Below are 24,703 nucleotides of genomic sequence, written 5' to 3'. Positions count from 1 at the left end.
GAGCACCTCTGAGCACCTCCTATAGCCATCTCTACCCTCTTGGTGTGAGTTGCTGGGTTAATTCTCACAGCATCTTGGTGGGGTGAGCAGCAGTCTCGCCCCCACCGTACACACCAGGACCCTGAGGCTCAGAGACAAGCCACTCGCCTGACATCACGCAGCGGTGCTGAGCGGGACAGCGGGGATTCGAACCCTGGTCTGTCTGGCCACGGGCCCGAGTCCGATCATACACCCAGGGACCAACACGCAGGCGAGCGAGCACTGTCTGCTGAACTGAACGGAGGCACGCTCATTTGTATGAGGCAGTGGCAGTGGCGCTGGACGGGTGCGATTCTGCTCCCCAGGGGACACGTGGCCACGTCTGGAGACATTCCTGGCTGTCACAGGGAGAGGTGGAGGGCGAGGGGGTGCTGGCACTGGCGGTACTTCTAGTGGGTAGAGGGAGGGATGCTGCTAACGTCCTACATTGCACAGGGTTAAGGTCAGGGTCAGCGTTAGGGGCAGGGTTAGGGTCACCGCCCCACACAGTGCCAAGGTGGGGAAGGCCTGGTATAAGGAACGAGCTACAAACATCAGTCTTTGTGCCCCCCTACCCCCCACCCTACCCCCACCCCCGTTAGCAGTAACTGGCGGGACCTTCTCCCGTGATACCAAGTGCATCAACAGTCCTAAAGGCCTTCCTTTCCTGCCCACTTCCTGGTGCGGGTCAGGTGCCCCCTGTACCACCTCCTCAGCTCCGCTCAGCCCTCCCTCATCCTCCCAAGTCTCACCTCCATTTAGTCAAGAGACTGAGGCTCAGGGGGGAGGCCACCTGCTTGGGGTTGAAACCCAGATCTGACTAAGCCCCAAACTTCTTCCCTTAATTCCCCTGCTGGGCCTGGGGGAGCCCCTCCAGGGCTGTTTTCTGGGGGCCCATCTCGCTCTGGCCCAGGTTCCCTGGGGATCCCCCCTCAGCCCAGGGAACCTCAGGAGCCAGGGTGCCCTGGTGAGCATGTGGCTGGGACTCCGGGTAGCAGTTTCACTCACTCCACCCTGGCGGCTCCGGAGCAGCCAGAGAAAGTCTGGGGCGGCAAGTGCCCGAGCAGCCTCTTGGCGCCCAAGCCCAGCCCCCGGCAGGCGACATCCCCAGGAAGCTCAGGCCACCTTGGTCTCAGGCCCGAGCCAGGAACCCACTCACAATAGCACGGACTTCAGTTTAAAAACACCAGGCTGAGCGGAAATAAGGTTACTGGCTGGGGCCAGATCTCTTTCCGGAGGAGGAGGGGGCGCCCTGGACTGAAACCGGCCTTGAAAACTATGAGGCAGGAGAGGCGGTGGAGGGAGGGCCTGGCCGGGAGGGAGGCCTCCCCGGCGCTGACTTCTGCTTTGTCTGAAGCGGGCAGGATGTGGCCCTTGGAGGATGTGGGTTAACTAACAGGGAGCCGCCGGCGGGCACCTGAGGCCCCCCTGGGAGGGCGGCGCTGTCCACCAGTGCAGCCACCGTGGCTAGAACACAAACTCTGCAAACCCAGCTCCGTCCCGGCACCACGGGTGTACGGGGAACAATGCCACCCGCGTACTAAACGCACCCTTGCGGGCGTGCAGTTCCGTCTTCCAGAAACACAGGGTGGATGCCGAAAACTGCGCTCAGCTGGACCTAGCGGCGAAGGAGGCCCAGAAGGCACACACGACATCTGTCTGCGCTCTGAGCCGCACCCATCCACATCTGCGGCCGACTTCCCACCCAACCTCAGACGTCCCCCCTCCCTCCTCCCCTGCAACCCCCCCACGCCCACCGCCACATGCACCCGGCAGTACACAGGAACCGTATTTGTTGTCCTTTTTTTAAAATTTCTTATCCACAACACTTGTACAACTGTTTTTTAAGGTTCTTATCTTTCTTTTTAAATGTGCTTCACCCTGGCCAGATAGGTAGCTCCGCTGGTTAGAGCATCGTCCTGACACGCCAAGGTTTCAGGTTCGACCCCAGGTCAGGGCACATACAAGGGTCAAGCAATGAGTAAGTGGAACAACCAATCGATGTTTCCCTCTTTCTCTCTGCCTCCCTCCCACCCCTCCCCCCACCCCTCAAATCAATAAATTAGATTTTATTTTAAATTCTTAAAAACAAAAACATCAAACATGCTCCAGTGAGGCTTCTGGGTATTGTGTCCTTAGCCCTGTGTTCTAACAAGGCCCCTGGCGTTCACTGCATGGCTCTGCACAGCTCAGGAGTCATGGGAGTGCAAGTGCGTATTACAGCATTAATATTATGTAAAGTGCTCAGCACAGCGCCTGGCACGTGATAAGCACTGAATCAACTGTAACTTGTTAATACTAAAAAGGAGAAAGAGAGAGCGAGAGAGTTTACTTACACATCTAATGAGCTAAGATCTAGGGGCACTGAGCCATCCCCGGAGGAACGCGTGAGCATTTAGAATACAGGAAGAGACGTCAGGAATGAAGGCTGACATAAAACACCCTAGGTGGGTATGAGTACAACCCTGCACTAACATTTTTTTCACCATAAAAACCTATAAAGTCTGGAAGGAAATAAACCAACAAGTCAACAGCAATTGAAGGGACTTAGAGTGGTTGTCTATTTCCGTTTACCCCCCAATTTTGCAAACTCATAAACCTTTTAAAATCTTAAAGACAACCTAAGACCCAAACCCAAGCAATTTTCAAGAAGCAGAAAATCACCTCAGCCTGCTAATCCAGCTTAGGGTGGGCCCACTCTGCCTGTGTTCAGCATGGGAGTGTGTATCTGTTTCATCCGATGCTATGACAGCAAGCACCAATCACTTCCTCCCCTTTCATGTCTTCAAAATAAAGACTACTTTTAAGAGCAAGAATGTTTAAATCATGTAGCTTGTGACCTTTACTTTGTATCTAGTAATGAACTAGAAAGTGACTTTGTTTTGAAATTAACTTGCAACTGCATGAGGATTAGGTAAGAATGAGCTTGACTTTGCTCAAAAATCAATGCTGCCCTCTTCTTTGTTCTCCTGAGGCCGCCCGATGGCTTATCGGGGAGAAGAGGAGGAAAGGGGATGCGGACTGCCAATGCCTGGGCTTTGAGCCATCAGGCCTGTTGTCAGAGTCCTCTCCTGACGGTGTCCAACAAATTAGCAAAGGCTTCAAGAAAGCCGTCAGGACCTGCTGGTTCTAGGCCAGGGAGAGAAATGGTGCCGGCCACCACCTGTCCAGCTCCCGGCCAACTGGTTCCCCAGGCACCACGACAAAATGCAAGTTCTGGTCTCCGCCATAACACCTAGACCAGCGGTCGGCAAACTGTGGCCCCTTGAGTGTGGCTGTTCCACAAAATACCACGTGCGGGCGCGCACGTACAGTGCGATTGAAACTTCATGGCCACACTCAAGGGGCCAAAGAGCCGCATGTGGCTCGCGAGCCGCAGTTTGCCGACCCCTGACCTAGACTGAACCTCTCCCCAGCGCTGCCCTGGTGGCCACGCCAGGAAAGAATGAAGTGGGAAGGAGTTATGGCCCCAGGTTCGCCTTCAGTAAAGCAACACCTGCTTCCACTTCAGCTCTCAGGGACTCAGCAGCACTTTTCCAGGACTGGGGGCCTGAGTGACAGGGACCTCTGACCCAGGATGGGTCTCCTTAGGGAGCAACTCAGGGAAGTGTTCAACTGAAGCCCAGAGCCACGGGCTCCAGTCCCTTCCTCTCCCTGGACCCTACTATCCCCACACATAACACAGGGTTGGGTTAGAGCACAGGGTCACACACTCATGTCCGGCAGGTGATTCGATACATCGTCCGGGTGTGTCAGCCCTCACACAGCCCGTGTGGTCTAGCGTTCCCTTGTCTTGATGAGCAAATCAGGGGTTTAGAGGGGGGGGTGGCCTGCAGCCAGTCCACAGCTTGGAGAACTAGACTCACTTTAAAAAGGGGTCCACCGGCTCTGAAGAGCCGGGAGGAGATAAAATAGCTCCTGAGCCAGAGTAGCCCCTTGGTATGAAACTTCCAGGGTAGCAGGGAGTTTTTTCAGGGCCGAAGCAGGAGGAAATGACAACTGAAACTGACAAGGGGAAATCTTAGCAGCATAAAAGCAAAGTTCTGCATTTAGGTTTGAAAGAAAACGAACCAGGCTATGAGGCCAGGATGCACTGGGGGAGAGAGACAAGACTGCAATGGAAAGCCAGCCCCTCCCGGAGAAAAAACATCCCTGGGAGCCAACAGCAAGCGCTAAGAAGGCCCTCGGAGCCTTCGGGAGAAAAGCGAAGGGTGTGGCGAGCTGACCCAGGGTCCAGCTGCTCTCCTGGTGGTCAGAGCGCATTTGGAAGCACGGGCTCCGGCCTGGGAAGACAGGACAACGGCATGGGCCCCGGGGGAGCCACAGGCTCAGGACAGTTTCCTGGTGCCACGAGGACAAAGATGCAGCTCTGAGAAGGGTAAAGAAAAGATGTGCTGCCAGGAGAGAAGGTGCCCACAGCCCTCAAATACAATACGGGCAGCGAAGGGCAGCGAAGCAAGGCAGCCCGAGAGGCTGCCACGAGTGTGAGTGAGAGTGTGAGTGACGGCTCAGAGGCCCGCCCCTGCAACCACAGAACCTTTGCTCCAGCGAGGGTTCCACCCTGTAACAGGAAGTGCCGGCTCACTGGGGAGGTGCGAAGGTAACAAAACAGGCACCCAACCCAGATGGGCCTCGTTGCCTCAAAATTGCCTCCAGAGCAGTGCTTGTCAAACTGTGATGTGCTTAGCTACCACCTGGGATTTCTTTTTTAATCGATTTTAGAGAGAGAAGACGGGAGAGAGAAACATCGATTTGTTGTCCACTTACTTACGCATTCATTGGTTGATTCCCGCATGTGCCCACTAGAGATTGAGCCGGAAACCTGGACATATCCGGACGACACTCTAACCAACTACGGTACCCGGCCAGGCTCACCTGGGGTTCTTCCTAAAAGACGCTACACCCAAAGAGAGCAGGTTCTGAGAGGGGTCTGGTGAGAAGGGGGGCGGTAAGAGAAGCCCCTTCTGAGGCCCGGCCTCCTAAAGGGCAGTCCTGGGGTCGGAGTGGTCTACAAGCTGGAGGGGAGGGGGCTGGCGGCTGACGAAGGAGGCACGTCCTGGAGGATTCTCTCCCGTTTCCTGGGGAAAGGGAGGCCCCGCAGGGAAAGGGTGGCGTCAAGCCCGAAGTGTTTGGGTCCCAGTACAACTCGGCCACTCGGAACTGGTTCACAGGAGCGGGAACCGGACCATGCCCTGCTGCAAACATGCCTAGAATTAATCAGCTCTGCCAGCCGCGCTGCACAAACGCCCCGCTGTCCTCCTCCAGGGGAAAGGTGACTGAGGCCGCGAGACTCCCCGGCGGTGACTCACCCACAGAATCAAATATGACCCCGCAGGGCAGCCCCAGCTCGCTTCTCCAAACCCACCCTCTCCCTCTAGACCGCCCCAGCCCCGTCCCGCGCGCCGTTTCCTCTCTCAGGTGTGTCCCCAATGCCACGGTCCCAACCCTTCCAGACGCAGCCGAGTCCCTAACCCTCGCCGGGGCAGTCATTCCCACGGCGTGTGTGGGCGCTGCTTCCAGTCTCCTCGCATCACAGTATTGCGTGCCCGCCTCGGGGGGCCCCTCGGAAGCTAAGGTCCCATAAGCGCCCCTTTGTCTCCCCCTCCGGCGCCGAGCGCGGTGCCAGACGCACAGGAAGTGCTGACACTGAGCCGGGAGGGAGCAGGATCCGTGTCCAGAGGGGGCGCCCAGCGCGCGGGGCTCAGCGAGGGTCCCTCCAAAGAACAAGGGTCCCCGCGACAGGAGCCCCGAACCCCGAGTTTAAGTCGGGGCAGCCCCTCTGCGCCCTCCCGAGCCGTGACGCCCTGACGCCGGCTGAGCGGAGCCCGGGCCACCCGCCCCCGGCGCCCTCACCTTGTAGACCTTGCCGAAGGCACCGTCGCCCAGCTCGCCCACGATCTCCCACACCTCGTTGGGATCCAGGTCCCGCCGGACGTGCTCATATTCGCGGGACTTTCTCTTCTCGAAGGTGGACAGGCGCAGGATGCGGCGGAAATTGGCGAAAGCCATGGCCGGGGGCGCGCGAGCCCGGGGGCGAGGTGGCGCCGGCTCGGGCTCGGGCTCGGGCTGCGGCTCGGCGGCCGCGAGGAGGAGGGGCTGCCGGACGCCGCGGCGCTCGGGGGTTCTCCCCAGACCCGCCCTTCCCCGCAGCCCGACCCCGGTCAAGTGCGCCCGGGGCTGCGCGCGGCGGGAGCACCCGGAACCTCTCGGGCGGCCGCGGGCCCCGCCCCCGCTCGGTCCCGTCTCCAGGGACGCCTCCCGCGTGCCGGCCCCGCTGGCGCCGCGCCCACACCCTGCCCGCGAGCCGTGGGACGCGGCCTGGGACCCGCCCGCGCCCGCCCACCGGCCCGGCTCCACCTGCCGCTCCCGGCTGCGCCCGCAGACCCCCTAATTGGCTGGGGCGCTCCCGGCTCCGCCCGCCGCCGCAGGGCACTCTGGAGGCTGTAGTCCGCCGCGCGCCCGCGAGCTCAGGGTGGGTCCTGGGGGGTTCTAGGGAACCCCCGGACGGAGCCGTCCTGAGTCTGGGAGACCAGCCGCGCCTTGTGGCGCCCCAAGTTTCTTTGCCAACGAGACGGGGAGGGAATTGGCCTTTCCTGAGAGCGCCCCGATTGTCGTCCGAGGGCCAAGAAGGTGAACCGGCTTTAAGCATTGAATCCGCCCCCGACCCGCCCTCGAGGTTGCGCTGCTCGCGCCCGCTTTTCAGGTGGTGGCGCCCGGCTGGGGAAGCACCGGCCCGGGGCTACCCTTCCGCCGGCGGGTCCGGTGCGGGATCCTCGGCGCGGTGCCGCCTCCTACCGCGCGCAATGCTGCGCCCCCGCGGCCGCGGGCGGTCCCCGGAGGCCCCGGCTTCCCGGATCGTTTCCTGCTTCCCAGGCGCTCCCGGACCAGACCCAGAGCCGGCCGGCGTCGGAGCCTGGGAGAAAGGGCCCCTGGGGACTCATCACAGGCTTCACGGTGGATCTCCAGATGTGTCTGCATATTAAGTTAAAAGCTTCTGGTTCTTAATTTCCCAGTTTAAATAAAGTGTCCTGTATGCAGCTCCTTCCATGGTGAGCTTCCTGTTACACTCCCCGCTTTTACTGAGCTATTTTCTTCTCTCTCTCTCTCTCAAATATGTTTTATTGATTTCAGAGAGGAAAGAAGAGGGAGAGATAGAAATATCAATGATGAGAACCACTGATCTTCTGCCTCCTGCACGCCCCCTACTGGGGATTGAGCCCGCCCACCGGGCATGTGCCCTTGACTTGAAGTGAACCTGGGACCCTTCAGTCCTCAGGGCGAGGCTCTAGCCACTGAGCAGAACCGGCTAAGGTCTCTCTCTCTCTCTCTCTCTCTCTCTCTCTCTCTCTCTCTCTCTCTCAATGATAATGCCCAGCGCCATGCTCACACCTTGTCAATGTGAATAAAAATGTGTACTTTGAAAGTGAGTTTGGAGAAGTTCTCAAATCTTTTTTTAACCTTTGTATTGAATTTAATGGGGTGACATTGGCTGATAAAATTATGTTTCAGGTGCACAGTCTATCATACACCATCTGTATGTATTGTGTGTTTACCACCCGCAGCCAGGTCTCCTTCCATCACCGCTTACCCCCACTGTACCCTCTTGTACCTGCCCTCTGCCCCGCTTCCCTCTGGTAACCACTATACTCACAGGCGTTCTCTTGTTCCCCAACCCTCAATGCAAACCAGTTACTCCTCTAAGTTCCTGCCTGATTCCTTCTCAGCTCTTCAGAGCTGCAAGGATTTCATCCCTAAATTCGTTAATTGTACGGAAGTTGATCCATATAGCACTCCTATGATATTTCTAAATTAGAACTGCTTTGAAACAGTTTATATAACATAGACATGATTTGTTCCTTAATGGTTTTGAGAAACCTCCCCATAAAACCACCTGAGCCAGATATCTTTTCTTAGCGTTTCGTCATTGATTACTTTCTGGTTATTGGTTATGGTTATTGATTGATTCACATTTTTAACTCCTTCGTAAGTCAGTTTTCATAAAGTAACTTCTATTTATCTAAGTCTGTGCTGTCCAATATGGTAACTGTTGGGGTCCAACCCCAGCAGGTCCAGGGGTTCCCAAAGGTGTGGACAGAGACAGCGTTCAGTTGATCAGCAGCCTAGCCAGGTTCTCTCTTTATTCTCCTGTTACATCTGTATTTATACCAGTTGATTTTAATCCTATCCATTCTATTCCAAAGGTTATGGCGTTTGTTGTCTCCATTCCAAGGTCACTACTCTATTGTTCTGTTAAGCTACAAGGAAGTAACTGAAGGAGATTATCCTAAGTAAAGATTATGTAGCTTAAGCGTGATTGTTCATAGTTAAAGTGATTAACTACCCACCTGGCACTTAGTTAAGGGGTTTTACTGATTTATTCCCTTCCTTAGTCCTGTTAATCCCTAACTCCAGGGGAAAATCCCCACCTGGGGAAACAAACTTTCTCAGAGAGGTGACCTTGGTTAAAACACAAAGCGCTAAGAAGGGGAGCAAACATATGCCTTATATGCCAGGTCCCTTGGAACATAAGCTGTGCAGATGTTTCTTCTCTGCAGCGAATGTGTCAAGCAGCAAGGGTGGACCGGCTTCCGGCAGGTAACCACTAACTAGATGTCGCTATTAAGCATTCAACATGGCCCTAGCCTGTTTGGCTCAGTGGATAGAGTGTGGGCCAGCAGACTGAAGGGTCTGAGGTTTGATTCCAGTCCAAGGCACCTACCTCCTACCTCAGTTTCAGGCAACATCCCTAGCAGAAGGCAATCAATCAACATCCATGTTTCTCTCTGTCTCTCCCCCTCCTTCCACTCTCTAAAAATGGAAAAATATCCTAGGGGGAGGATTAACAGAAACTAAAAATAAAAAAAAAGAAAGCACCCAATATGTAACTAGCCCAAATAGAGATGTGCTATAAGTATAAAATACACACTGGGTTTCAGAGTTACTATAAAATGGATTGTACAATTTCACTTATATATGGAATCGAAAAGAAAAAAAAAAGCATAAACCTGAACTCAGAGAGCAGACTGGTTTCGAGGAATGGGGAAATGGTGAAGGTGGTCAAAGGGCACAACTTCCAGTTGTAAAATGAATAAGTTCTGGGCATCTAATGTACAGCATGGTGACTACACTTAACTGTGCCGTGCCAGCACGGCCAAGGGTGAACCTGAGGAGGGGCGGTGAAGGATTGAAGAAGAGACAGGGAATACAGCTGGGGCTCGGTGGATCTCCCCTGCCTGGACGAGGACACCAAAGACCCCGCCTGCAAGCCAATGCTTTATTTATAGTCTGATTAAAACAAGGGTAGATTAACATGCATACAAATGTTCTTGTTTTGGCAGCACTTGTTGCACCTCCCACAGCCCATTAGCTACTTAGGAAGGAATTAGGGAGGGCGTCAGGCTTCATTCTGCTGGGAGAGCTCTGCCCTCCAGACTGGGACTTGTTTGTGGCCCTGCCACAGGCCAGCCCGAGGCCTGACCCTAGAGCTGTTCCCTACACTTAACAATACTGTATTGTACACATGAAAGTTGCTAAAAGAATAGATCTGGAAAGTTCTCACCAGAGACAAACAAATAAATATGAGGTGATAGATGTGTTCATAACCTTATTGTGGTAAGCATTTCACAATATGAACCTATGTCAAATGATCCCATTGTACATCTTAAACTTACACGATGTTATATGTCAATCATATCCCAATAAAGCTGGGGGGGGGGGGAAAGGATTCTAAAAGAATTTTAGAATATATTGATTACAAATTGAAATATTTTGGATACATTGGATTAAATAAAATTATCAAAACTAGTTTCATTTTTTAAACGTATACACCAGAAAATTTAAAGCTACATGTGTGATGTATTTGTAGCTTGTGTTATATATTTTTTGGATGGAGCTCATTTAGATTTCCAAAGTATTGGTATAGAGTTGTGCATAGTATTCTTATATATATTTTAATCTCTTCCTTATCAATAGCTTCCTTTCTCATTACTTTTTTGTTGTTTGGTTTTGTTAATCCTCACCCAAGGATATGTTTCCATTGATTTTTAGGGAGAGTAGAAGAGAGAGGGAAAGACTCAGAGAAATACCTATGTGAGAAAAGCACATCAATTGGTTGCCTCCTGCAAGAGCCCCGACCAGGGCCTGGGCCAGGGAAGAGCCTGCAACTGAGGTACAGGCCCTTGACCGGAATCAAACCCAGGACCAACGCAGGCCGACGTTCTATCCATTGAGCCAAACCAGCTAGGGCCTCATTCTTACTTTTTTAAAATCTTTTATCATACTTGCCAAAAAAAATTGTCTGTTCTTATTGATCTTTTCCTAAAACCAGCTTTTTAACTACTAGTTTATATAAAATAGGGGAGACAGAAGGACATGTTAACACATTGGAGATAAAATCTGCACAAATCAAGAGTGTTTTCCTCCACATGACAATCTGGATTCTCCAACAAATAAATTGCAAAAAGAGTAAGAAAGATAGAAAGGGGGAACTTCACAATACTTATGAAGTGGTCTAAAGGTAACATGTAGATCTGTTTGGAGTCCTGAGTTGAATAATTTATCTGTTAAAAATATACCATAAAAGGTGGGGGGGGGGAGCAATTGGGGAGAAAGGAGACATATGTAATACTTTAAACAATAAAAAAATGTAAAAAGGTATATAAATGTCTAGTCTCTGTTCTGCACCTGAATCTAATATTATATGTCAATCATATTTAAAAACAAATTTTAACAAACAGCGACATTTTCATGCTGACTGGATATTTGATAACATTAAGAGATAGTCATTGTTTCTTTTTAGGTATAAAAGTATATGGTTATATATTTTTTTAAAGTCACTCTTTTTGCAATATTGAAATTTTTACAGGTGAGAAGTCATAGCTTAGATTTGCTTCAAAATAACACAGAGATGGTGGTAGTGGGTGGGTGGAGTATCGATGAATCAAGATTGGCCCTGAGTTGATCATTATTGAAGCTAGGTGGTTACATGCAGGTGTATCACACTAACCCGCTTTGGGACAGGGTTGAAATGTTTTGTTATAAAAAACGTGAAGAAAAAAAGATCCTGTTTATACTAATCAAGCTTACTGTTTTGTTTTCTGGTTCACTTATGTGTGTTTTGGTCTGTAAACATTTCTTTCTTTCTCTGGTTTTATGTTACTTAATTTTCTGGGTTCTTTTAGAATTATGTGCATTGTTCATTGCTTGTTTTCTAATAAACACATTTAGGCTATAAATATTCCTCTGAGAATCACCCTGGCCGTGTAACATGTTCTCATACGTGTGCAGTTTCTCGTTCCTTTCCAGTGTGTGCTTTGCGTTTAGAGCTGGTCGTGTTTTAGTGAAGGAGGGGTAACCAGGTTAACGGGAGGTGAGGGCAAGGCTGGAAAACTGAGAGGAAGCCCTCATAATTTATTATTCTTTTTAAAATATATTTTTATTGATTTCAGAGAGGAAGGGAGAGGAAGAGAGAGATAGAAACATCAATGATGAGAGAGAATCATTGATTGGCTGCCTCCTGCACACCCCACACTGGGCAACCCGGGCATGTGCCCTGACCAGGAATCGAACCATGACCTCCTGGTTCATAGGTCGATGCTCAGCCACAGAGCCATGCCGGCCGGGCTGGCTAGACATTTTTTAGTGACTACTAGTATTTCCTACACTGTTTTATCGAGGAAGACCTCCCGCCAGAGCTTCTTGGTGTCCAACATTCTAGTTCCGAAGCTGCATTCTCTGCTCCATTGCCGGTTGCCAGCGCCATGGGCATGAGGAGCTCCAAGATGAAACTGAAGACAGGCTCGTTTCTGTGGTGCCTCTACCTGGACAAGCTCTACTGCCTGCTGTCCGTGAGGAACGTGAGGGCCTTGGTGGAGTACTTCGGCCTCCTCGACCCACACCACCTCAGCACCATGAACGGTCAGTGCTGTCAGAAACGTCTCCGCGGGGTCGTGACCTGGTGTCTAGTCACCAACTCACACTGAAGACTGGTGGCAGCTCAGTGAGGAGGACACAACTGCAGGCTCTGGGTTTAAATCCTGGCTCTGCCCCTTACCCCTTGGAGATCTGGAGAGTGTCATCACCCTCTTTATTATTTATTTACCAGAGGCCCGGTGCACAAAATTCATGCACTGGAGGGGAGGGGAGTGGGGGGTCCCTCAGCCCAGCCTGCGCCCTCTCTCGCAGACCAGAAACTCTTAGGGAGATGTCCGACTGACGGCTTAGGCCCAAGCTGTCAGTCAGACATCCTTAGCGCTGCCGTGGAGGTGGGAAAGGCTCCCGCCACTGCCGCTGTGCTCGCCAGCCTTGAGCCCAGCTTCTGGCTGAGTGGCGCTCCCCCTGTGGAAGCACACTGACCACCAGGGGGCAGCTCCTGCATTGAGCGGGATTGAGCCAAAACCAGCTCTCTGACATTCCCCAAGGGGTCCCAGATTGCAAGAGGGTGCAGGCCAGGCCAAGGGACCCCCAGGTGCACCATCGGGGCCAGAAGAGACATGGGAGGTTGGCCAGCCAGGGAGGGACCACGGGAGGGCTCCAGAGCGTGTCCAGCCCATCTTGCTCAGTCCTAATTGGCCGGATCCCAGCAGCAAGCTAACCTACCAGTCTGAGTGTCTGCCCCCTGGTGGTCAGTGCAGGTCATAGTGACTGGTTGACTATCTGCCCCCCTGGTGGTCAGTGCATGTCATAGCAAGTGGTTGAGCAGCCTTAGCATATCATTAGCATATTACACTTTGATTGGTTGAATGGATAACCAGACGACCAGACACTTAGCATATTAGGCTTTTACTATATAGGATTTTTTCTTCAATTTCAGAGAGGAAGGGAGAGGGAGAGAGAGAGAGAGAGAGAAACATCAATGATGAGAATCATCGATCAGCTGCCTCCTGCACATCCGCTACCAAGGATCAAGCCCGCAATCCAAGTATGTGCCCTGACCGGGGATGGAATCAGGACCCCCTGGTTCATAGGTCAATGCTCAACCACTGAGCCACAGCAGCTGGGCTCAGCACCCTGTTTAAGTCTCACTTTCCTCCTCTGTGAATGAGGATTCTAATAATGGAGTCCATCTCATGGTTGGGGGAGAATATAATTACATGAGGCAATTATGGAAAATGCATGGTACCTGGTGAGGACTTGGCATTCACTGTCATTGTAATTATTCCTGGAGGTCAACCCCCCTCATCAGCAAGACTTCTCATCTGACAAATGGGATGTTTGTATCAAATAAATGATATGCAAGGTCCCTTCTAATTCTAAGGGGTTTCTTCCATAAAGATTTTTAAGAGTTCATTCAATCTTTAAAATATAATAAAAGGACACCTTCATTTTCTCATCATTTCCTGCCTCAGTGTTTCTCGTTACGCATAGATTTTTCTTTGCAAAAACCCAGTCCGTGATCACGCAGCTGCAGGGCACCAAGCTGTAAACAGAAAACCTGGGACTGAAGCCCATGGCGTTCGGACTCCAAAGCCCACTCTTAGTCTCACCGGAATGTCTGCTGAGTCTGGTCTCCCTGGCAACTCCCTCCCTCCCTGATGATGCAATACCCAAGAGGGCAGGCTGCGTCTTCTGGTCGCCAAGGGACTGGATAGTGACCTGAAAGCGTGAGACACAGCCCTGAGTACTGCCTTCCAGGCAGGGGGTGTGACTTATGGGAAATGCATAGCACCTGGTGAGGACTTAGTGTTGGCTGTCATTGTCATCATTGACTTAAGGCCCTGGAGACTTGAGTGGGCCAGAGCCAGCTGCTTTAAAAACAGCATTTGTTGCCCAGTCGGTGAGGCTCAGTGGTTGAACATCAACCCATGAACCAAGAAATCCCCGATTCGATTCCCAGTCAGGGCACATGCCCAGGTTGTGGGATCCATCCCTGGTAGGGGGTATGCAACAGGCAGCTGATCAATGATTCTCTCTCATCATTGATGTTTCTCTCTCTCTCCCCCTCTCCCTTTCTCTTTGAAATCAATAAAAATATATTAAATAAAAAAAAAAAAAGAAAGTAGCTACTAAGTCCCACACAAAAACAACTCTCAAGAAGCAACTGCACAAACATCATTGGAAATACACACACACACACACACACACACACACACACAGTAGGGGTCCAGTGCACAAATTCATGCACCTTGAAAGGAACTGTGGGCCGAGAGGCTGTGGTGGGCACAGGGGCGGGTCTCAGCCCATCCTCTGCATCCCTGCCTGACCCCTCCCACCGTGGCCCCTGGTCCCCTGTTTGCTGGCTGCCCCATTCCCACTGCTGCCTCTCCCACCCGCAGACGACACGGCTCCCACCTGCTGATGGCACAGAGCGATTGGGGCCGGCACCATCAGCGGGTGCGAGTGGCAGCTGCTGCCCCTATTGCCTCTCAGGAGCAGGGGGAGGTGGAGAAGTCCTCATGGGTGATGGGGGCTGGCAGGCACCGCTCACACCTACTGACTGATGGCACCGAGTGATTGGGGTCCGCCGCGGGTGCAAGCACCAGGTGGGACCGTAGCTCATGGGAGCAAAGAATTTTCAGTAACCACCAGAGGCTCGCCCTGATGACAGCAACCAGCACCCTGCCTTGGTCTGGCGCCCCCACTCACCTGCTCCACCATCCCGCTGTGGTTGATGCCTGCCATGTTCCATGCGTGCCCCCTGGTGGTCAGCACACGTCACAGCGACTGGTTGTTCAGTTTGATTGTTCCACCATTTGGTCTATTGGCATATCAGCCTTTTATTATATAGGATATCTATATAGTGTGTTGCTCCCACATGCTCATACCTGGAGAGGACTGGGAAGGATCTTCAAGAGACCATCAGAAGCCCCCGAACCAGGACATGTGACTGGCTCACTGTGACCTTAGCAAGCTTCCACTGGGACTCCAAACTGGAGATGCTCTGTGTGTAGGGGAGCCCTGTCTCCTGTAGGAGGAAGCTCTGTAGCCCGTGGGCTCGGGGAAATCGCATGTAGACAGTGACCCGTGAGACGCCCTCCGTGACCCTGGGTGATGCGTGTGCGCCGCCGCAGAGCCCCCCGGCACCGGATAAACCTATCACCACACTTGTTCCTTTCATCTTCGACCCCAAAAGCGATGATTAGTGAGTGGAATTTCAGCGCTGACCTTCCCTGTTCTTTACGTTACAGGATTGTTGTCTCTGCTTGTAGGACTGAGTATGCCTTAACGGCTCCACCCTGGCACCAGCAAGGCTGTGGCATCAGGTCACGTTCAGATCCCAGCGTGGCCCCTAAGGGTGGTCAGCAGCCGCGGCATCACCTGGAGCTGGTCAGAGATGCACGCCAGGTCCCAGGCCAGGTTGCACGCCGAGTTTCCCGCATCAGAGTCTGTGCTTCCACAAGACCCTCTGGTGACTGGTGTTGCTACCGTCGTAGCAGCGCTGCATAGACCAGTTCCTCTCTGAGGCTCCTTATGAGAGGGTGTGGTGCCCCTCTCCCTGCAGGGCTGTGCGTTCCAGGAGAGGTGGACTTTCAACGCTGAGCCCTAACGGCTTCACCAGCAGCGGTGCCTTCCCCTCGTAGCCAAATGCACTCACTTTCAGAGAAGCACAAGGCATATTGATGCTTTTATGGAAGGGGAATGATTTTTTAAATTTCTCCTGTTTGAATTGTCTCCTCCAATGAAAGGCCCAGGTGAAAGATCAGCTTCTCTATGGAAGTGTCCCAGGTCCCCAGTGAGAATTAGCTCTTCCTTCCATGTACGGGGAGCATGCGCCTTTCACTGGTCACTGCTACACACCTGTCCGCACGAGGAGTGCGTGAGCTGGGTCAGGAACCAAGTCCTCTCTGCCCTGGCTCTCTCGCCTCCGGTGCATCCTTTTCCACACAGCTCAAGGGCAATTAAGGGTTAAGAAATCGTGGAAGGTGCAGTGGCAAAGCCAGAAACAAAATAGTATCATTGCTAGCCCTGCTCAGTGGTTGAGTGTTGACCTCTGAACCAGGTCACAGTTCAATTCCTGGTCAGGGCACATGTCCAAGTTGAGGGCTCGATCCCCAGTGTGGGGTGTGCAGGAGGCAGCCAATAAGTGATTCTCTCTCATCATTGATGTTTCTCTCTCTTCCTCTCTGAAATCAATAAAATGTTTTTTTAAAAAAAGATTTTGAGCCCTAGCTGGTTTGGCTCAGTGGATAGAGCGTCCACCTGCAGACTGAAGGGTCCTGGGTTTGATTCCGGTCAAGGGCACATGCCTGGGTTGTGGGCTCGATCCCAATTGGGGGTGCGTGCAGGAGGCAGCCAATCACTGATTCTCTCTCATCATTGATATTTCCATCTCTCCCTTCCTCTCTGAAATATATATATATTTTAAAAAAAAAAAGATTTTGAAAAAAAGAAAATTGTTGCTTTTCCCAGGTCACAGGCTTCCAATATCAGTACCATCGAGGCGACTCCCAGTTTGTTAGCCTTTGGAGCTGTTTCTGAATAATCCATCTCCTCATTTCCCCCCACCCAACAGATATGATGTTCTACCACTTCCTTCATCACGTGACTAACTGCAATCGGAAACAGATCACGAGTGTGTTCAACATGCTGGACTGGGAGGCGGCGGGCGCGATCAGTTTTGACCAGTTCTACATGCTGGTGTGCATACTACTGGCACACGAGGCGAGTATCGGGCCGGGCCCTGTGGCAGCTGCCACCATCTTGCTAAAGGTAGCCCTGAATTAAGAGTACACCCAACATTTTCTTTCCTTTCACTCAAAACAGGAAGGAAAAAAATGTGGGGAAGAACTACTTCTGGTTCCCAAGTGGTCCATCCATAACCTAGACACTCCCAGTTGTTACCAGCCTCTCCCCCGCCACCTCCCCCTTCTCGGAGACTTTCCCAGAGGGATGGGTGGTGGAATGGGTTCCCGCCTGACCTGCACACACTTCTGGTGTGTGTTTACCTCCCGCTCGTTACCACCAGTGTCCTGACGCTTCACAAGTAGGTTTGCAGTCAAGGTGAGGACAGGCGTTCTAGTGGCCAGGGGTCTGTCCAGCACAGCGGTTCTCAACCTGTGGGTCGCGACCCCTTTGGCAGTCGAACAACCCTTTCACAGGGGTCGCCTAAGACCATCCTGCATATCAGATATTTACATGACGATTCATAACAGTAGCAACATTACAGTTATGAAGTAGCCATGAAAATAATTTTATTGTTGGTTTACAACATGAGGAACTGTATTTAAAGGGCCAGAAGGTTGAGAACCACTGGTCTAGCAGCCTAATCACTACAGACGGCTCAGTTCCCCTTGAGGACAGATGCCGGAGCAGGACCCGGAGCACTGACCACGGCACCCTTTCGCCCCTGAGCTTCTGTGATTTCCCCTTTTGCCTTTCGCTCTCTGGGGAATGGACTAGGGCGCAGAGGAGGAGTCTTGATGTGGCAAGTTGAGGAAGCAGCACCAACAATGCTGTTTCTTGGCGGACCCATTTCTCTCCAAACAGAACCACTTGGAAGAGCAATTTATCTTCCGCCATTCCCGGCCGGTCTTTGAGCTGCTGGACCTGGATGGGGCGCTGAGAATCGGGGCAGAGAGCTTCGAAAAGTACGACTTTCTCTTCAATATTAAAAAACACAACCTCCGAGAGTTCTACCAAGACTTTGACATCACCGGTGACTGTGTAAGTGCAGATCCCTCAGGGATGGCCTGGCAGCCTCTCTGTCCTGAGGTGGAGGGCAATGTCCTTCGACCTAGTAGACAGGTGAGGAGGGGGGTGAGAAAACCTGCTCCAGACATAGCCGGTTTGCTCAGGCCATAGGACCTCGGCCGGCAGTCAGAAAGGTCCTGGGTTTGATTCCAGTCAAGAGCGTATACCTAGGTTGCAGGCTCCTCCCTGGCCAGGGTCCTGGTCGGTGTGCATGCAGGAGGCAACCAATCAATGTGTTTCTCTCACATCGGTGTTTCTCTTTGTCTTTCCCTCTCTCTGAAAATCAATGGAAAAAATATCCTCAGGTGAGGGAAAAAAAAAAAAAGAAAAGAAATAAAACCTGCTCCAGCATGCCATGGCACTGGGGTCAGAAAAACTGGAGATTCATAGGCCCATGGAAGAGAGAGGACTGAATAAGTGCTACATACGAGAATATGGATACAAAATCACAGAAGCTTAGAGAAGGATATATATTAACTAGAGGCCCGGTGCACGAAATTAGTGCATGGGTAGGGTCCCTAGGCCTGGCCGGCAATCAGGACCAATCTGTGGGGCAATTGGCGGGATGATTGGGTCCCCCTGCTGGCACCCGCCTTGGCCCGTCTGGTGCCGCCTGCTTGCCGGCCCTGCCCCAATTGCCATGCTGCCAGATGCCTCCCTCTGCAGGAGGCAACTGGTGGGGCGATGTGGGGGGGCCTCTGCTGGCACACACCTTGGCTGGCCTGGGGCCTGTGGGCTGGGGGCAGCTCCTGTGTTGAGCATCTGCCTCCTGGTGGTCAGTGCACGTCATAGCAACTGGTCATTCCACCAGGCGTTCCTCCGTTCGGTCGATTTGCATATTAGGCTTTTATTATATAGGATATGGTGGGAGTTGGTGTTGGGGAAGGACATAGAGAGCTGAGTAAGTAGGAAGAAGAAATTCTGTGATGGAAACACAGGAGCAAAATCCTAAGAGACCACTATGGTGAAGACTGTGAATTCTGCCTATTTAACGAGGAAGTCCAGGAGGAGGTGAAGCAAGGAGGAGGTGAGGCTGAGAAAGGTGGATCACATCTGAACCTCAGATGCCAGCCTGAAGCATCTAGACTTGAAGTAAAAGAAAGCGACTCTCGGTTCCTTTAGAGCAGTGGTTCTCAACCTGTGGCTCGCGACCCCTTTGGGGGTCAAACGACCCTTTCACAGGGGTCGCCTAGGACCATCGGAAAACACATATATAATTAAATATTGTTTTTGTGATTAATCGCTATGCTTTAATTATGTTCAATTTGTAACAATGAAATTGGGGGTCACCACCACAGGAGGAACTGTATTAAAGGGTCCGGCATTAGGAAGGTTGAGAACCACTGCTTTAGAATCTACAATAGACGCTCTATCCCTGGCTCCTAGACTACAATCAGATGATAATTTTGTCCTAATTACTGAGCCTCTTTAAGTTTCCAAGTTTTTAAGTGAGAAATGCTTATAATCCTGCTGTCACCTGAAACAAAGTATCAAGTCCTCCCTGAAATAATTTTTCTTTTTATCCCCCAACAAAAGCTCCTGAATTACAAGGAATTTAAGCTGTTTACGATCTTCACCATGGACAAATACCAGGAGAAGCAGAAAGCAGAGAATAAGAAGGAGGAACAGAAGGCTCTGCTTGAAAAAGAATATGCCACACAAAGTTAAGGGGAAGGCAAACGAGAAACTTCTTGAAAGAAATTAATCTAAAAATACAAGTAATTATAACTGTTAGCATGTTTAAAAATAAATGTGAACACCAAAGTGGTATGTCTACACATTCACTTTGATATATGAAGGGTCCAAATGAGTGTTCCTCAAACAGAAAGTTCTTAACTTTGATAACCTATTGACCTCACATTCGGTACAAGAATGTCATGTGAAGTAACCACTCTCTTTATCCATCCACATGTCCCAGTTCTGCTGCTGCTTTTCACATCAACCCTGTTCATTAGGTCCCTGTGTATCCAAATAATTACCAACACTTCCAGGGGCTGAGCAGTTGAAACAAGGCAGTGCTTCCCCAGTATTAGTCCCTAGTGGTCCAACACTTCAAGACCCTTTCTAGTCTCCCAATCCTTAGGCTAAAACTACCTGGATGCAACACTTCAAAACGGCAAATGGTGAAGTGCCTCCAACCACAAGGGAAACTGACTTTTAAGGATACTGGGGCTGTGTTTTTCCTAGAATGTGAATTACTCTCTGAGTCAGATGCTTAAGCAAATGGATCACATCTGCTAGGGTAGCCCGGATGGTGTGGCTCAGTAGTTGAGCATCAACTGAACCAGGTCACAACTCCATTCCCAGTTGGGGCACATGCCTGGGTTGTGGGCTTATCGAAATTCTGCACTCGGGGCGGGGGGGGGGGGGCTCCCCTCAGCTAGGCCTGTGCTCTCTCACAGTCCAGGAGCCCTTGGGGGATGTCCGAATGACAGCTCTGTGGTGAGCGGACCTAAGCTGGCAGTCAGACATCCTTAATGCTGTGGCGGAGGCAGAAGCTCCCACCACCGCCGCTGTGCTGGCCAGCCATGAGCCCAGCTTCTGACTGAGCGGTGCTCCCTCTGTGGGAGCGCACTGACCACCAGGGGGCAACTCCTGCGTTGAGCATCTGCCCCCTGGTGGTCATTGCACATCATGGCGACCAGTTGTTCCGCCCTCAGGCTGAAACCAGCTCTGACATCCCCCTAGGTGTCCTGGATTGTGAGAGGGTGCAGGCCAGGCCGAAGGACCCTGCCAGTGCACAATCGGGGCTGGGGAGGGACGCAGGAGGTTGGCCAGCCAGGGAAGGGCCACGGGAGGGCTCCAGGGCGTGTCCAGCCTGTCTCGCTTAGTCCCGATCGGCCAGACCCCAGCAGCAAGCTAACCCACTGGTCGGAGCATCTGCCCTCTGGTCAGTGCATGTCATAGTGAGCAGTTTAGCGGCCTTAGCATATCATTAGCATATTATGCTTTGACTGGTTGAATGCCTGACTGGATGACCAGACACTTAGCATATTAGGCTTTTATTATATAGGATATTTTTATTAACACATTGTTTGTGGGTAGTTTTTATCGCGCGCTAACAGGTGGCGCGGGCCATTTTTGCTAATTTTTTGTGCAAATGGCAACATTCAGTAAAATTAAGATAACTTTAGTTTTACATTTTTTTTTCAATGAAACTTTTTGTGATTTACTTTAAAATGTATACTGAATTATTTTTCTTAGAATTGCACTGAATTAGTGGCGAGGCAGAGAATTGTGTGAAGGGATGACTCTACGCAGTTGAATAGATTACCGTTATACCTGGAAGTACATACATAATTCACCATTGTGTGTGTTAGAGACCCAAATTTTGTCCTTTGGAACTCGTATATCTGCATGTTAGCATCCCTTTAGAGCAATAAAAAAGTATAAAAATAAACGTATTTATACGTTACCCGCATTCTACTGCTAGTCTATAAAAAACGTATTAATACGTGTCCTGCGCTCTACTACCAGTCAACGTAATACGTATAAATACGTTTCCTGCATACAATGTGTTAATTTCAGAGAGCAAGGGGGAGAGAGAAAGAGATAGAAACATCAATGACGAGAGGGAATCATTGATTAGCTGCCTCCTGCACACCCCACACTGGGGATTGAGCCCACAACACTCAACCATGAAGTACCAACCTATAAAAAAAAAACTAAAAAAACTTTTTAAATGTATTTGTAGGTATACTTAAAATTAAGTTTCATTATTTTCACATTGAGTCAACCCACTGCTTTTAAGGATAGAGCTTATTAGACCAAGTACCTTTAACACGCTTTGGATGGTAGTAACACTGTATTATGACTATGTCATAGTTACATTAGAATTCCTGGGTCGCCGAAGCCGGTTTGGCTCAGTGGATAGAGCGTCGGCCTGCGAACTGAAAGGTCCCAGGTTTGATTCCGGTCAAGGGCATGTACCTTGGTTGCGGCCACATCCCCGTAGGGGGTGTGCAGGAGGCAGCTGATCGATGTTTCTCTCTCATCGATGTTTCTAACTCTCTATCCCTCTCCCTTCCTCTCTGTAAAAAATCAATAAAATATATATATTTAAAAAAAAAAAAAAAAAGAATTCCTGGGTCGACAAAGCAAGTCTGCTCAGGGGCCTGAGCAGTGGGTGGCAAGGGGCAGCAGTTGCAGGGGCAGGTGAATGGCAGGCTTGACTGAGGAGATGACTAGTTTCAGTCCAGGACCAGCCACAAAAGGGAAGAATTTTAGAGGTAGCTAATTAAGCAAAGTGAAATCATTTCTATTAGTTCTTAGTTCTCCTGTGTTATCTGGTGGCTCATGCCAAAAACAAAGGACTAGAAAGGCCACATCAAAATTGCTGACACCTGCTGAGATGGGCAGTCACCATTGTGAACAGCCGGGACCGAGCCAGAGGACAGAAATTACGGGAGACTGGCTACAACAAGGGAGGTTCGCAGCTGCACTCTACGCTTCTCTTCTTCCATAAGTAAAAATACTAAAACATAGCATTTGAGAGTTGGAGGTGGACACAGGTATTATTTACTAATTTGTCCTATTACTAATTTTACTTATTTACTAATCAACAAGAAAAGACTACTGAAATAGTAGTCTTAAAAACTGTCATAGTGATTTTCAAACATCAATGGGGAAAAGAGATGACAATTATTCAATAAGTAGTATCAAGAAAAGTAGGGTAGAAAGCTGGGAAAAAGTAAACCTGAGTTGCTACTTCCTTCCTTGCACCAGAATAAAACCATAAAATAAATACATGGGAATAAAACTGGTAAAATCTCAGAGTAGGTAAGACCTTTGGAAGTTATGAAAACCCAAAAGTCATAAAACATAAGACTAATAGATCTGACCATAAAACACTTAAAATTTGCACATGATCAATTACATAAAAAGAAAAATCAATGTGATAGAAAATGACTAATTTCATTAATATAGAAAGAGTTCTTGCAAATCAGGAGGGTAAAGACCAAAATGCACTAGGAAATGGGCAAACATAAAGAGAATTCACAGGAAAAAATACCAATGGTCTTAAAATATACAGTAAAATGCTAACCTTTACCCAAAGAAAAAAACACAAATTAAAAACTAGAGGACATAGATTTTCACTTAGATTGTCAAAGACCAAATGATCAGTCAGGGAAATAAGAGCAGTCAAACTGCTATAGTATTAAACTGGTCAAATCTATTTGCGGGGCAGTTCAGCATCTACTCCCTATATGCATATACTCGTTGATCTAGCAAATCAGCCTCTTCAGGAGTATATTCAATAGATGTAGTCACAAACATGTTCTGTAGAAACGGACATTTCATGGCAGGCGGTTCACAGTGGCAAACGACTGGAAACAGCCACACTCACCAGAATCAAGTGTCTGAAATCACCATGATATTCCACAATGGAACATTACTGCAGCTGTAAGAGGAAATGGAGCAAATCTAACTCTACTTATATGGACAACCTACTAGTCACCATTTTAAAGAAAAATCAAAGGTGTAGAGTCATACATGTATTTATGGAAGAAAACAGGGTAAGGTGGATGAATATACTCATATACATCAGACCAGCAGCACCTGGGAACTTACAGAAATACAAATTATTGGGCCCCACTCAGACCTACTAACATGAGCGTCTGGGGGAAAGAGTCCAGCAATCTGTTTTAATAGCCTTCCAGGTAATACTGATGCATGCTCAGGTTTGAGAACCACAGTGCTAGAGGATCTTTAAAGACACCCAGAAAACTGGAACAGGTGTTACCTCTGGGAGAATAAATAGGAGAGGGGCCGGAGTGAGACTCCTCACTTTGGTGTTTGGATTCCACCCCTCTCCCCCATGCCTATGTGTCACCTATCTATATCTATATATATAAAAGGCTGACTGACTGTATGTACCTCTGACCGCCCAACCACCCAGTACATATGACGCGCACTGGCAATTTAAAAATAAACGCTGACTCGCACATGCAAGATACATATAAAGCTCTTGCTGGCACCAGTTGCTCATGTGTGTTTTGATCTATCAATGGTCAATTGTGAATTTGGTTGTTTGCTGGCACCAATTGCTCATGTGTGTTTTGATCTGTCATTGTCAATTGTGAATTTGGTTGTTTTTGTTGACATTCTGAAGCTGAAAGCAGCATCATCAACAGAGTATGTCTGAAGACTAACTATTGGCATGATGTACCCATGAAGCAAAAAGAAGCCGGCGTCGTCGACGGAATGTATTGTGATTTTACTTTTTAAAAAATATTTTATTGACATTTTACAGAGAGGAAGGGAGAGGGATAGAGTTAGAAACATCAATGAGAGAGAAACATCGATAAGCTGCCTCCTGCACATCCGCTACTGGGGATATGCCCACAACCAAGGTACATGCCCTTGACTGGAATTGAACCTGGGACCTTTCAATCCGCAGGCCGACGCCCTATCCACTGAGCCAAACCGGTTAGGGCGAGTGTTTTTACTCTTAATGTGGTATTCAGGGAGATATCAGAATAAGTTTAATCAATTTATCAGTCATTGTTTTTATCAATGTTGTTTTTATGTCACGTCTTTGTTTTTGTTTATTAAATAAATTTATATATTATTTTCATATACATTTTACTAATTTTCTTTCATCTCTGACACTTCTATTATAGAGAAAAGGAAAATAGCAATATTAAAATATTTCTTCTAATCAATTTCCCTTCAAAGTGCACGAGAATTCATGCCACTAATTTTAAATAAAAATTTAACAGTCAAAACCTGCAAATTTGGTCCAAGATGGGTAAGAAATGAGCTCAGGGCTTCTGAAAAACTGAATTAGGAGTTTTGACTTACAGCACGATTCTTAAAATAACCTATTTTAGACCAAGATTTCAATGCTGAAGATAAAGCATATCTATAAGTGACCACACATGGTTTGGCATAGCAGATTCTAAGTCTGATGATAATGAAGTTATTTATTGAGTTGAAGTTTTAAAAAAGAGGAAAAGCTTTTTAGAGGTTTTATTAGAATGAGGTAAATTACCCTTATTGTAGAGAGTAACAATAAAAACACACACACACACAGAAAAAAGGCAAAGACAAAGAG

At 49.6% G+C, this 24,703-nt stretch overlaps 2 protein-coding genes across 2 annotated transcripts in view; one reads left to right on the top strand and one right to left on the bottom strand.

The window, feature by feature from the left end:
• Window positions 1–6,359, bottom strand: part of STK10 (serine/threonine kinase 10) — a 76,668-nt gene extending 70,309 nt beyond the window's left edge. The window contains exon 1 of the mRNA XM_036313270.1: window positions 5,872–6,359. Coding sequence (XP_036169163.1) covers window positions 5,872–6,027 — 156 coding nt within the window. The 5' untranslated portion in view covers window positions 6,028–6,359. The remainder of the gene's footprint in view (window positions 1–5,871) is intronic.
• A 5,418-nt stretch (window positions 6,360–11,777) lies between these two features.
• Window positions 11,778–24,700, top strand: EFCAB9 (EF-hand calcium binding domain 9; the record flags this gene model as incomplete). The annotated part of the gene is made up of 5 exons (XM_036313296.1): window positions 11,778–11,934; window positions 16,469–16,617; window positions 17,443–17,619; window positions 19,183–19,299; window positions 24,683–24,700. Coding segments are annotated over exons 1-5 (618 nt in total), but the record flags the coding sequence as incomplete, so codon positions are not given.
• Window positions 24,701–24,703: the final 3 nt, after the last annotated feature.

Source organism: Myotis myotis, unplaced genomic scaffold (genome assembly GCF_014108235.1).
Source record: "Myotis myotis isolate mMyoMyo1 unplaced genomic scaffold, mMyoMyo1.p scaffold_m19_p_6, whole genome shotgun sequence".
NCBI classification, from domain to species: domain Eukaryota; kingdom Metazoa; phylum Chordata; class Mammalia; order Chiroptera; family Vespertilionidae; genus Myotis; species Myotis myotis.
Note: the sequence above shows the minus strand (reverse complement) of the source record. Positions and strands in the feature narration are given on the sequence as shown.